This window comes from Mercurialis annua, linkage group LG3, assembly GCF_937616625.2.
Source record: "Mercurialis annua linkage group LG3, ddMerAnnu1.2, whole genome shotgun sequence".
NCBI classification, from domain to species: domain Eukaryota; kingdom Viridiplantae; phylum Streptophyta; class Magnoliopsida; order Malpighiales; family Euphorbiaceae; genus Mercurialis; species Mercurialis annua.
The window spans coordinates 34601986-34616507 of NC_065572.1; the positions used below are offsets into that span (position 1 = coordinate 34601986).

Genomic DNA, 14522 nt, shown 5'->3' on the forward strand with positions numbered 1-14522 from the left:
AAGGTGAAACTTTTGGATTTGTTTCGTAATATTTGTAAACGTTTGCCTTCAATCTTAAAATTGAGGAAACTTTTGGATTTGTTTCGTAACGTTTATAAACGTTTGGCTTAAATAGCTAAAATTGGAAAACCTTTGGATTTATTTCGTAACATTTGTAAACGTTTGGCTTAAATCGCTAAAAAGGTGAAACGTTTGGATTTGTTTCGTGACGTTTGTAAACGTTTGGCATAAATCGCTAAAAATGGTGAAACATTTGGATTTGTTTTGTAACGTTTGTACACATTTGGATATGTTTCGTAACGTTTGTGAACGTTTGGGTTTTGTTTCGTAACGTTTATAAACATTTGGCTTAAATCGTTAAAATGGGGAATAGTTTGGATTTGTTTCTTAACATATGTAAATGTTTGGCTTCAATCACTAAAAAGGTAAAACGTTTGGATTTGTTTTGTAACGTTTGTAAATGTTTGGCTTAAATTGCTAAAAATGAGAAAAGTTTGTTTTTGTTCCGTAATATTTGTAAAGGTTTGGATTTGTTTCGTAACGTTGGTAAACGTTTGGCTTAAATCGCTAAAAAGGTGAAAAGTTTGGATTTTTTCGTCACGTTTGTAAACATTTGGCTTAAATCGTTGAAATAGGAAAATGTTTAGATTTGTTTCGTAACGTTTGTAAACGTTCGGATTTTATTTCGTAACGTTTGTAAACGTTTGGATTTTGTTTCGTAACGTTTGTAAACGTTTGGCTTAAATTGCTAAAAAGGTGAAATGTTTGGATTTGTTTCGTAACGTTTGTAAACATTTGGCTTAAATTGCTAAAAAGGTGAAACGCTTGGATTTTTTTCGTAACTTGTGTAAACGTTTAGCTTAAATCGCTAAAAAGGTGAAATGCTTGGATTTGTTTCGTAACATTTGCAAACGTTTGGCTTAAATCGAAAATGGGAAACGTTTTGTTTTGTTCCGTAACGTTTAAACGCTTGGCCTAAATAGCTAAAAATAAGAAACGTTTGGATTTTCGTAACGTTTTAAACGTTTGGTTTTGTTTCTTAACGTTTGTAAACGTTTGGCTTAAATCGTTAAAAAGGTGAAACGTTTGTATTTGTTTCGTAACGTTTGTAAACGTTTGTCTTAAATCGCTAAAATGGGGAAACATTTGGATTTGTTTCATAACGTTTGTAAACGTTTGGCTTAAATCGCTAAAAAGGAAAAACGTTGGGACTTGTTTCGCAACGTTTGTAAATGTTTGGCTTCAATCGCTAAAATGGGGAAACGTTTGCATTTGTTTCGTAACGTTTGTAAATGTTTGGCTTAAATAGCTAAAAACGTGAAACGTTTGGATTTGTTTCGTAACGTTTGGCTTCATTCACTAAAAAATTGCAAACGTTTGGCTTAAATAACAAAAAAGGTTAAACCTTTGGATTTGTTTCGGAATATTTGTAAACGTTTGGCTTAAATGGCTAAAAAGGTTAAATGTTTGCATTTGCTTCGTAACGTTTGTAAACGTTTGTTTTGTTTCACAATGTTTGTAAATGTTTGCTTCAATCGCTAATAAGGCGAAACGTTTGGATTTGTTTCGTAATGCTTGTAAACGTTTGGCTTAAATTGCTAAAAAGGTGAAACGCTTGGATTTCTTTTAAAACGTTTGTAAACGTTTGGTTTATAATGCTAAAACGGTGAAATGCTAAAAAGGTGAAATGTTTGGATTTGTTTCGTAACATTTTAAACGTTTGGTTTTGTTTTGTATCGTTTGTAAAATTTTGGCTTAAATCGCTAAAAAGGTGAAACGCTTCGATATGTTTCGTAACATTTGTAAACGTTTGGCTTAAATTGCTAAAATGGGAAAATGTTTGGATTTGTTTCGCAACGTTTGTAAACGTTTGGCTTAAATCTCTAAAAGGTTGTAACGTTTAGATTTTTTTCGTAACGTATGTAAATGTTTGGCATAAATTGCAAATAAGGTGAAACGCTTGGATTTGTTTCGCAACGTTTTAAACGTTTGGCTTAAATCGCTAAAAAGGTGAAATGTTGGTTTTTGTTCCATAACGTTTGTAAACTTTTCACTTAAATCGCTAAAAAGGGGAAACGTTTGGTTTAATTTCAAAACGTTTGGCTTAAATAGCTAAAATGGGAAAACATTTGGATTTGTTTCGTAACGTTTGTAAACGTTTGGCTTACATCGCTGAAAAGGTGTAATGTTTGGATTTGTTTTGTAACATTTGTAAACAATTGGCTTAAATCTCTAAAAAGGTGAAACGTTTGGATTTCTTTCGGTATGTTTTATACGTTTGCTTTAAATCGCAAAAATGGGAAAACATTTTGATTTGTTTCGTAACGTTTGTAAACGTTTGACTTATATCACTAAAAAGGTGAAACGTTTGGATTTGTTTCGTAACGTTTGTAAACGTTTGGATTATATTTCTAAAACGGTGAAACGCTTTGAATTTGTTTCGTAATGTTTGTAAACGTTTGGCTTCAATCGGAGAAAGGGAAAAAGTTTTTGGATTTGTTTCGTAACATTTGTAAACGTTTGGCTTAAATCGCTAAAATGGGGAATAGTTTCGATTTGTTTTGCAACATTTGCAAACGCTTTGTCTAAATCGCTAAAAGGGTGAAACGTTCGGATTTGTTTCGTAATATTTGTAAACGTTCGGCTTAAATCACTAAAAAGTGAAATATTTGGATTTCTTTCGTAACGTTTGTAAACATTTGGCTTAGATTGCTAAAAGGGTTAAACGCTTGGATTTGTATCGTTACGTTTGTAAACGTTTGACTTAAATTTGTAAAAAGGTGAAACGCTTGGATTTGTTTCGGAACGTTTGTAAACGTTTGGCTTAAATTGCTAAAAAGGTGGGATGCTTGGTTTTGTTTTGTAACGTTTGTAAAGGTTTGGCTTAAATCGCTAAAAAGTGAAATGTTTGGATAGGTTTTGTAACGTTTTAAATGTTTGGTTTTGTTTCGTAACGTTTATAAGCGTTTGGCTAAAATCGCTAAAAAGGAGAAACGTTTGGATTTGTTTCGTAATGTTTGTAAACGTTTAGCTTAAATCGCTATAAAGGCAAAACTTTTGAATTTGTTTCGTAACGTTGGTAAAAGTTTGGCTTAAATTGCTAAAAAGGTGAAATGCTTGGTTTTGTTTTGTAACGTTTGTAAAGGTTTGGCTTAAATCGCTAAAAATGTGAAATATTTGAATAGGTTTCATAATGTTTTAAAAGTTTGGTTTTGTTTTGTAACGTTTGTAAACGTTTGGCTAAAATCGCTAAAAAGGAGAAACGTTTGGATTTGTTTCGTAAAGTTTGTAAATGTTTGGCATAAATCGCTATAAAGGCGAAACGTTTTGATTTGTTTCGTAACGTTTGGCTTAAATCGCTAAAAAGATGAAACGTTTGGATTTGTTTCGTAACGTTTGTAAACGTTTGGCTTAAATCGCTAAAAAGGTGAATCGTTTTGATTTATTTCGTATCGTTTGTAACGTTTGGCTTAAATCGCTAAAAAGGCGAAACGTTTGGATTTGTTTTGTACGTTTGGCTTAAATTGCAAAAAAGGTGAAACGCTTTGATTTGTTTCGTAACATTTGTAAACGTTTGGCTTAAATTGATAAAAAGGTGAAACGCTTGGTTTTGTTTCGTAACGTTTGTAAAGGTTTGCCTTAAAGCGCTAAAAATGTGACACGTTTGGATTTGTTTCGTAACGTTTTAAACGTTTGGTTTTGTTTCGTAACGTTTGTAAAGGTTTGGCTTAAATTGCTAAAAATGTGAAACGGTTGGATTTTTTTCGTAACGTTTAAAACATTTGGTTTTGTTTCGTAATGTTTGTTATCGTTTGTTTTAAATCGCTAAAAAGGGGAAACGTTTGGATTTGTTTAGTAGCGTTTGTAAACGTTTGGCTTAAATTGCTAAAAATGTGAAACGTTTGGATTTGTTTCGTAACGTTTGTAAACGCTTGGCTTAAATTACTAAAAAGGTGAAACGCTTGGATTTGTTTCGAAACATTTGTAAACGTTTGGCTTAACTTGCTAAAAACTTGAAACATTTGGATTTGTTTCATAACCTTTTTACACGTTTGCCTTAAATCGCTAAAAAGGTGAAACGTTTGGATTCTATTTCGTAACGTTTGTACACGTTTAGCTTAAATCACTAAAAAGGGGATACGTTTGGATTTGTTGCGTAAAATTTGTAAACGTTTCGCTTCAATCGCTAAAAAGGTGAAACTTTTGTATTTGTTTCGTAATGTTTGTAAATGTTTGGCTTAAATTCCTAAAAAGGTGAAACGCTTGGATTTGTTTCAGAATGTTTGTAAACGTTTGGCTTAAATTGCTAAAAAGGTGAAACACTTGGATTTGTTTCATAATGTTTGTAAACGTTTGTCTTCAAATGCTAAAAAGGTGAAATGCTTGGTTTATTTCGTAACGTTTATAAAGGTTTGGCTTAAATCACTAAAAATGCGAAACGTTTGGATTTGTTTCTTAACGTTTTTAACATTTGGTGTGGTTTCGTAACGTTTGTAAACGATTGGCTTAAATTGCTAAAAAGGTGAAACGTTTGGATTTGTTTCGTAACGTTTGTAAACGTTTGGCTTAAATCGCTATAAAGGCAAAATGTGTGGATGTGTTTCAGAACGTTTGTAAACGTTTGGCTTAAATCGCTAAAAAGATGAAACGTTTGGATTTTTTCGTAACGTTTGTAAAAGTTTGGCTTAAATCGCTAAAGAGGCGAAACGTTTAAATTTATTTCGTATCGTTTGAAAACATTTGGCTTCAATCGCTAAAAAGGTGAAAGGTTTGGATTTGATTCCTAACATTTGGCTTAAATTGCTAAAAAGGTGAAACGATTTGATTTGTTTCATAACGTTTGTAAACGTTTGGCTTAAAATGCTATAAAGGGGAAACATTTGGATTTGTTTCGTAGCGTTTATAAACATTTTGCTTTAATCGCTAAAGAGGTGAAACGTTTGGAATTGTTTGTAACGTTTCTAAATGTTTGGCTTTAATTTCTAAAAAGGTGAAACGTTTAGATTCATTTCATAACGTTCGTAAACGTTTGGCTTAAATTGCTAAAAAGGTGAAACGCTTGGATTTGTTTTGGAACGTTTGTAAATGTTTGGATAAAATTGCTAAAAAGGTGAAACGCTTGGATTTGTTTCGTAACGTTTGTAAACGTCTGGGTTAAATTGCTAAAAAGGTGAAACGCTTGGTTTTGTTTCGTAATGTTTGTAAAGGTTTGGCTTAAATCGCTAAAAATGTGAAACGTTCGGATTTGTTTCATAACATTTTAAACGTTTGGTTTGGTTTCATAACGTTTGTAAAGATTTGGCTTAAATCGCTAAAAATGTAAAACGTTTGGATTTGTTTCGTAACGTTTTAAACGTTTGGTTTTGTTTCGAAACGTTTGTAAACATTAGGCTAAAATCTCTAAAAAGGTGAAACGTTTGGTTTTGTTTCGTAACGTTTGTAAAGGTTTGGCTTAAATTGCTAAAAATGTGAAACGTTTGGATTTTTTTCGTAACGTTTAAAATATTTTGTTTTGTTTCGTAACGTTTGTTATCGTTTGTTTAAAATCGCTAAAAAGGGGAAATGTTTGGATTTGTTTCGTAGCATTTGTAAACGTTTGGCTTAAATTGCTAAAAAGGCAAAACGCTTGGATTTGTTTCGTAACGTTTGTAAACGCTTGGCATAAAGTACTAAAAAGGTGAAACGCTTGGATTTGTTTCGAAACATTTGTAAACGTTTGGCTTCAATTGCTAAAAAGGGGAAACGCTTGGATTTGTTTCGCAACGTTTGTAAACGTTTGGCTTAACTTGCTAAAAACTTGAAACATTTAGATTTGTTTCATAACCTTTGTAAGCGTTTGCCTTAAATCGCTAAAAAGGTGAAACGTTTGGATTCTGTTTCGTAACGTTTGTAAACGTTTAGCTTAATTCACTAAAAAGGTGAAACGTTTGTATTTGTTTCGTAACGTTTGTAAATGTTTCGTTTAAATTATTAAAAAGGTGAAACGCTTGGATTTGTTTCAGAATGTTTGTAAACGTTTGGCTTAAATTGCTAAAAAGGTGAAACGCTTGGATTTGTTTTAGAATGTTTGTAAACGTTTGGCTTAAATTGCTAAAAAGGTGAAACGCTTGGATTTGTTTCATAATGTTTGTAAACGTTTGGCTTCAAATGCTAAAAAGGTGAAATGCTTGGTTTATTTCGTAACGTTTATAAAGGTTTGGCTTAAATCACTAAAAATGGGAAACGTTTGGATTTGTTTCTTAACGTTTTTAACATTTGGTGTGGTTTCGTAACGTTTGTAAACGATTGGCATAAATTGCTAAAAAGGTGAAACGTTTGGATTTGTTTCGTAACGTTTGTAAACGTTTGGCTTAAATCGCTATAAAGGCGAAATGTGTGGATGTGTTTCAGAACATTTGTAAACGTTTGGCTTAAATCGCTAAAAAGATGAAACGTTTGGATTTTTTCGTAACGTTCGTAAACGTTTGGCTTAAATTGCTAAAGAGGCGAAACGTTTGTAAACATTTGGCTTTGATTCCTAAAAAGGTGAAACATTTGGATTTGATTCCTAACATATGGCTTAAATTGCTAAAAAGGTGAAACAATTTGATTTGTTTCATAACATTTGTAAACGTTTGGCTTAAAATGCTATAAAGGGGAAACGTTTGGATTTGTTTCGTAGCGTTTATAAACATTTTGCTTTAATCGCTAAAGAGGTGGAACGTTTGGAATTGTTTGTAACGTTTCTCAATGTTTGGCTTCAATTGCTAAAAAGGTGAAACGTTTAGATTCATTTCATAACGTTCGTAAACGTTTGTCTTCAATTGCTAAAAAGGTGAAACGCTTGGATTTGTTTTGGAACGTTTGTAAATGTTTGGATAAAACTTCTAAAAAGGTGAAACGCTTGGATTTGTTTCGTAACGTTTGTAAACGTCTGGGTTAAATTGCTAAAAAGGTGAAACGCTTGGTTTTGTTTTGTAACGTTTGTAAAGGTTTGGCTTAAATTGGTAAAAATGTGAAACGTTCGGATTTGTTTCATAACATTTTAAATGTTTGGTTTGGTTTCATAACGTTTGTAAAGATTTGGCTTAAATCGCTAAAAATGTAAAACGTTTGGATTTGTTTCGTAACGTTTTAAACGTTTGGTTTTGTTTCGAAACGTTTGTAAACATTAGGCTAAAATCTCTAAAAAGGTGAAACGTTTGGTTTTGTTTCGTAACGTTTGTAAAGATTTGGCTTAAATTGCTAAAAATGTGAAACGTTTGGATTTTTTTCGTAACGTTTAAAATATTTGGTTTTGTTTCGTAACGTTTGTTATCGTTTGTTTTAAATCGCTAAAAAGGGGAAATGTTTGGATTTGTTTCGTAGCGTTTGTAAACGTTTGGCTTAAATTGCTAAAAAGGTGAAACGCTTGGATTTGTTTCGTAACGTTTGTAAACGCTTGGCATAAATTACTAAAAAGGTGAAACGCTTGGATTTGTTTCGAAACTGTTCGCCTGGAAATATTCCGGACTCGAATCTTTGAATTTATAATTGGGATCGGTTTGAGGTCTGATACTTTAACGAACCTACGTAGATATTCACAGGGCTTGTTTGGTTAAAAACACTTAACCACGTGATCTAAGAAGTAATAATCTGGGAGTTAAGAACTCAGGCGAGATTAATACCGAAAACTACTCCTAAATTAAAACAATCCGGAGATTGCGAGATAAAAAGCACTGGGCTTGGTTTTTGATTGATTGATTTGTTGATACAACAATAATGAAGCTTTGAGCTATTTATAGCTCCTCACAATCGAGACTCCTAATCCAACTAAGACTAAAACTCTAATAGATAATCACTCCTAATGAGCTACAAATTCCTATAAAATAGAAAAAAGCAATAATAAACAAGCTTTCCGTTGGGCCTTAATCCCTGATAAGCCCACATGAAATTCTATCCGGTAATTATTTGGGCCGGTGTAAACAATGCCCCCAACAAGTCTGAAATGTTTATCTTTTGGGCTTGTTCTTCCTTCTCAGCACTTCCAAGCCCACTACTGAGGCCCAATTCATTCGAAAAAATTTAAAGGGGTGCGCATCTATAAACCTTTCGGTACCCCCATTAAGCCACGTCATCTCCAGCTGTTCTCCACGATGCCACGTTTTGGCCCCACGATCTTTCGGCTTCCTCTGATTTTGTCTTTTTACAAAAATACCATTTCATTTCATCACTTACCTACTCTCTCTGCATTTATCAAGCTTTCTCTCTCCTCAGCAACCTCGAGTAATTCACCAAGTCTCTTCTGGCAAGTTTTCGCCCTAACCTCTCTTGTCTTTGATTCGCCTCTTTTAATCATTCGCCTAACTGAGATATCCCATTCTGCAGTTATAATGGCTGCTCCTAATGACGCTATCGCCGCTCAAGTGACCGACAAGATGAACGAAATCCAAGCTGCTGCTCCAAATAACGATCTTCAGGTAATAGTGAAAACCAACGACGACAAAGAATGTGTCGGTCCAATACTCGTTTCGCCCAGTCATCTCTGCGAAATTGCTACCCCTTTTCACGAAGAAGTCCTACCACGATTCTCACTCGCCCACCAGTCTTCCATTTGGGTGAACACAATGTTTAGAAACTGGCTGACAGAGCACAAGGGTTATCAAGAATGGGTAAACCGATTAAAACCTCACTTCGGCCAATTGTGGAAAGATGTTGGCATATACGACATGATCGGCCTCTGCAAGGCGAGCAGACCGATAGCGAAGCATTATATCATGGGGGCTTCCCTCTTCTGGTCGTCCGCTGTCAACTGCTTCTGTTTCAAGTTTGGTATGATGACCATCACTCTCCTGGATATGGCTGCAATCTTGAACATCCCTGTAATCGGCGAACGTATCTCGCCCAACCTGGACGCCGAAATCCCTGCTTTTAAACTGACAAAGGCCCAACGGAGCTACGGTCCCTTCGTCAAAATTTTTATGGGCGAAGAACACTACAAACCAGACACCAAAGAGCACATCGCATTCCTGGCCTTCTTTATGGCGAAGTTCGTCCTCTGTACTTCATCTTTCAGAGTTACAACTGACTGCTTCACTCTCGCCACTGCTCTGGCCGAAGGGCGGAAATGCAATTTGGGCGAGTTCATGCTGGCTCACTTGTACAGAAGTCTAAATGAGATTGCTCCTCATGCCGAAACACGAATCTTCCAATGCCCCAGTGGTCCACTGTGGGTCCTGCAATTATGGCTCGCCCTTTACTTTCCAGAGCTCTTTGAAATCGGCCCTCACATCAAAGCCGATTTGTGCGGTTACCAATTGATCGCTGCTGGTACCCGTCTCCCTCATGTTTTGGACGTTCTAGAAGTGTTTACTAACTCTGTTCGTACCTCAGAGCTTTTTTGTCCCATCCTGACTCTGAAGTATCCTCCATCTTGGTTATACCTCGGCTGGGATAGCGACGATACAGAAGAAGCTATGGGCGACCCTAAAAGGAGACTTGGAGGTCAATATTGGGGTAGCTCTTTAAAGAGCAGGAATTTAATCGCCGGTTTGGAATATAACCGCAGTAGTATAGAGGCATATTGCCCTAACTATGTGGCTCGGCAGTTCGGCTATAACCAAGGAATTCCCTGTCCTTTATTGATCTCCGTCAATAATCGCGGGACCTACAGACCGTCATTAGAAAACTATGCCGACTTGCAATTCATAACTCGCCTTAATAGAGCCTATCTTCCCCCTATATCAGAAATTTCTCGCCCTTCCACCTCACCCAAGTGTACCCCTGAATTTGATAGCTGGTGGGCTTCAGTCGTAGAATCGTGTTTCGACCTCTCTCCAAAAGAAATCCTCTCTCTTCATAATTTTTCTTTACCTCCTTTATCAAGAAACCCAACTCATGCCGATCTGTTTCTTTTGCAGGCACCGAAACGTCCCAAATATGAAGGTAACCTATTCCATCTTTTTGAAATTTCTAGCTTCGAACGTTTTTACAAATTTTAATATGACCCGTTAGATCGGCCAGGCATGAACCTTAGGATGCAACGTCATAGACGAATAGCTAGGACTAAGTTCAATGAAAAGATGAAAAAAGTTTGGAAAGATAAGTACGAAAAAACATATTCTTATGAATTCTTCTTAGCCCATATTCGCCCGAAGTTCAAATATAAGAATCCACCAGTTCCTAAGTGTAACATGTCCACCCCTAATCCAATTAAACTGCCTAAAAAACGAGTAAAAAAGTCTAAGCCGATCGTAAATAGCGAAGGGGTCACTTATACTGGCATCAGATGTCCCTCTGATGTCGAGGCGATAAGTGAACTGGTCAAAAATGGCTACACTAGAATACCAGGTAACAAAGATATCATTTCGCCTTTGAAACTTTCCTTTATTTCATACTAACTTGCTGTTTTTCAGTTGGCGTGCCGAAATGGGCGAAAGGAGATGTTTATGACACAGATGGCGAAGACCCGCCAGAAGCAAAGAAGTCTCGGCGCAAGCGTCCGGCGAGCAAAAAATCGTCCAAGAAGGAGCCCAAGGAGCCAAAGCCAAAGAAAATGAGGGCTGAACTTTCCGGGTCTCGCCTTTTTGATCCCGCTCCTTCTGACCCTGAAATAAATCGCCCTTCCAGGAGCGCTCATTCCTCTTCAAGGGGTGATACCCAGACGGGGGATGATCACACTTGCGACGAAGGCATCTCCTTGACGGGGAACCGCTCTTCTCAAAAAACATCGTCTGAAGTCGCCCCGACGGTGTCACAAATGCTCAACTTTTCTCCGCTCCCTACTCTGCATTCGCCCCTTGGTTCAGACCTGGTGAACCTCCCGGCTCGTCTTGCTGCTAAGACTAAGGTACCTTATTTTTTCTTATTATCGCCTTAGCAATGTCCCTATCAGCTAATTTTTTATTGTGGCCAAACATGGCAGATACCGGATGATGTCCCGGTAAAGCATGACGACCTGGCAGCAAAAGCAGCGGCCTTCCTTAACTCTGACAGTGAGGAAGAAGAGATGCCCGCACCAGAGATTGAGCTACAGGCAGAAGTGACCAGCGGTCCTTCTGAGGGATGGGGTGATCACCTAGACGTCGTTGGCTCTTTGAAGTCCCAAGGTGTGGCGATCTTCAAGTCACTTGAAGACTTTGGTCGTCTTAAAAGAGCGGCGACTGCTCCGGCCGATGCTCCTCCAGAGATTTTGAACGAGAAGGCTCGTAGTGCCATGGTCCAACTGTCTGCATCGCTACCCGCATTCCAAAAGATCTATGATGAGGCGACGCAGATCCAGACAGATCATGACCAACTGACCCTTCGGGAGGCCGAAGCAAGGGAGAAACTGGAAACGCTCAAGGCTTCTGTGAAAGCATCTGTTTCGACCTTGACTGCTCGCCGGGACCATGCCAAGGAGTTGAGTGACAAAATCTCAGCCTTGAAGCTCGAGCTGGAGACTGAAGAGAAGGGCATAGGCGAACTTGAAGCTGCCATGGACAAAAGCTTGCTCGAGGGGGTCGGTGTGAAGAAGAGCCGGAATGAGTTGAAACAAAGCCTCGCCAAGATGAAGCCGAAGGTGGATGAAGCCCGGAAGTCTTTTAACACAGTTCGTAGTGAGTTGGGAGATATTTTTAGCCATTTTTAGTCTTTTCAAGTTCAGAACAATGTTAATGTTTGTTTGTCTAATTTTGTAATACTTTGAATCGCACTATGTTTTGATCGGCCTGGGGCCGTATCTCGTTTGATTTTGGCTATTTTTCAATGTTTATTCGGCCAGAGAGCCGAAAATTTCACCATTATTCACACCTTGCATTGCTTTCATGTCTACTTATTTTCATATTATCGGTCCGTAATTAGTCCGATACGAAATGATGTTATTTATTATCAAAAAATGATTACAAAATGTTGAGAAAAACGGAGGACCCGTTGAAAAAACTCAACTAATGTGAACCGCCGAAACGTAAATGGTATTACCAAATGATCGGCGTTCGCATATATTTGCCGAGCTTTCCATGAATTTTAACAAATTATGGTGTTGCTCGGCGATAGTTTACAACCAACATTATTCCTTGTCGGCTCTCGACAGCCGTTGGTCGTTATAAAAACTGAGGGTCCGTTGAAACAATTCAACTGTGACAATGAACAGCCGAAGTATCTCGCATAATCGGCTAGAAGCAATATTTAAAAGCGCCGCCGGAATCCACAAAACGAGCATTTCTCCTGACTCGGTGTTTGGCCAAATTTTGCGGCCGCGTCTATTCGTCATCGGCCCCAAACAGCCGTCGGTCGATGCCATCCCAGCAACTAGGAACATACTTTTTTAGGAACTGTCCGTTGATTGCCCTGTCATGCTTCTCTCCGTCAATGTTCGCCAGCAAGTAAGCACCGCCTTCTAACTTGTTGATTACAATAAAGGGGCCTTCCCAATTCGGGCTCCATTTGCCAAGCCGATTATCTTTATGCCCGATAGGCAAGACTGCCTTCCAGACTATGTCGCCCACTGTAAATACTTTTCGTTTTACACGTTTGTTGTATGCCCTCTCGACTCTTCTTTTCTGGGCTTCAAGGTGATCCAATGCTGCTAATCGTTCCTCGTCAAGATCTAAAGCGTCTATCACCATTTTATCGAAGTAGTCGTCATTGGACAGTTGGCTCTGGTATCGGCGACGAGTCGACATGACTGTCAACTCCATTGGCAGCATTGCATCATACCCATATACCAATCGGAACGGCGAGGTCCCAGTAGCCGACTTCTGACTGGTTCTATTCGCCCAAACGGCTTCCGATAAAAGCACGTGCCATTGTCTTGGGTTCTCTTCAATCATCTTTTGGACTATAAGCTTGATGGCTTTGTTGGTGGCTTCGGCCTGTCCGTTAGCTTGAGCGTAGTACGGTGTTGAATGTAACATTTTTATCTTCATTTGGAAAGCCCACCAACTTATATCGCCTCCTGTGAACATAGTCCCTTGATCTGTAGTTATGGACTCGGGCAAGCCGTGTCGGTGGACGATGTATTCTTTGAAGAACTTGATCACCGCTTCTTGTGTTGGCGACTTTAAAGGTTTAGCTTCGACCCACTTGGTGAAGTAGCAAGTAACGATAATCACAAAAGTATGACCATCAGACGAGCCGGGGTATACTTTCCCTATCAGGTCGACCGCCCATCCTCTAAATGGCCATGGCTTGATGATGGAGTGCAGGTCTTCGGCCGGGACGTGTTGTATTGGGCCGAATTTCTGACAAGCTTCGCAACCTTTGGCATATCTTATGCAGTCTTGTTCCATTTTCGGCCAATAAAAGCCGTATTTATGGATAAGCCACCTCATTCTGGGGCCCGCCTGGTGGGCGCCTGCTATACCTTCGTGTACCTCGGCCATAGCAAGCATCGCCTCTTTTGGACCGATGCATCTGAAGAGTAGCCCTTCAAAGCCCTTCTTATATAATTCGCCGGCTCAGACAACGTAATTAAGGGCTAAAGTCCTCAACCTCCTATTCGTGGCGTCTGGTTTTTCGAACCACTTAAGGAGCTCGTCCCTCCAATCTTGGGTGACGTCCCGCTGGTAAACCGAGAATTGTCTTTCGTCGATCGTGATGCCCCCGGTGTGGAGATTCGGTGTTTCCCTCTTTATGGCGTCGAACTCTCGGTTTACCTTGTAACCACTACCGTGCTGAGCTAGGTCGTTTGCAACGCCGTTATCGGCCCTCTCTGTGTATTCTATCCTCGTATCCTGAAAGCCTTCGATCAGGTGTTTTGCCTTGTTGCAATACCTTATCAACAGCTCGGACTCGCATTTGAATTCTCCTGTCACTTGTTTAATGACTAGCAAAGAATCTCCTTTTACACTGATCGCCCTTGCCCCTAGCTCGGCTAAAATCTCAAAACCGAATATGAGGGCCTCATATTCTGCCTGATTGTTGGTGCACTCGAACTGGAGTCTGAATGACAATTGGTAGGATGCCCCCAAGGGCGTGACGATGTGTACTCCCGCGCCTGCCCCCTGGCTTGTCCTGGATCCGTCGAACCACATCTTCCACACGGCGATGTCGAAGAACGTGATTGTTTCTTCCTTGAGGGTAATACCAGGGTGATCGGCCAAGAAGTCTGCCAACACTTGTCCTTTTACTGCTCTTTGGGGAACATACACCAATGTGAATTCGGACATTGCAATCGCCCATTTTCCAATCCGATTCCTTAAGTATGGTTTTGATAAGATGTACTTAATGATATCGGTCTGCGACAAAACATACACTACGACCGGCAACATATAGTATCGCAGCTTACAACACGTGAAGTACAGACATAGACACATTTTTTCTATGTCGGTATAACCAATTTCCGTGTCCGTTAGTCCTCGGCTCAAATAGTAAACTGCTCTCTCGATCCCATCGTCCTCTTGGGCGAGCATACATCCCAGGGATTCGTGTGCAGCCGATAGGTATAGCAACAAAGGCTTATTCGGCTTTGGAGGAGTCATAACCGGAGGTTTTGCCAAGTAACCTTTCAAATCGTCGAACACCCTCTGTTGCTCGTCCGTCCATACCCACTCATCGGTCTCTTTTCCTCTCAGCAAAACACTCCA

General features: G+C 38.9%; 1 protein-coding gene across 1 annotated transcript; it reads right to left on the reverse strand.

Moving 5' to 3' along the window:
- Nucleotides 1-13394: 13394 nt before the first annotated feature.
- LOC126672507 (uncharacterized) lies at nucleotides 13395-14252 on the reverse strand. Its single transcript, XM_050366458.1, has one exon. It carries the CDS (start codon nucleotides 14250-14252, stop codon nucleotides 13395-13397), a length of 858 nt encoding a protein of 285 aa, XP_050222415.1.
- Nucleotides 14253-14522: the final 270 nt, after the last annotated feature.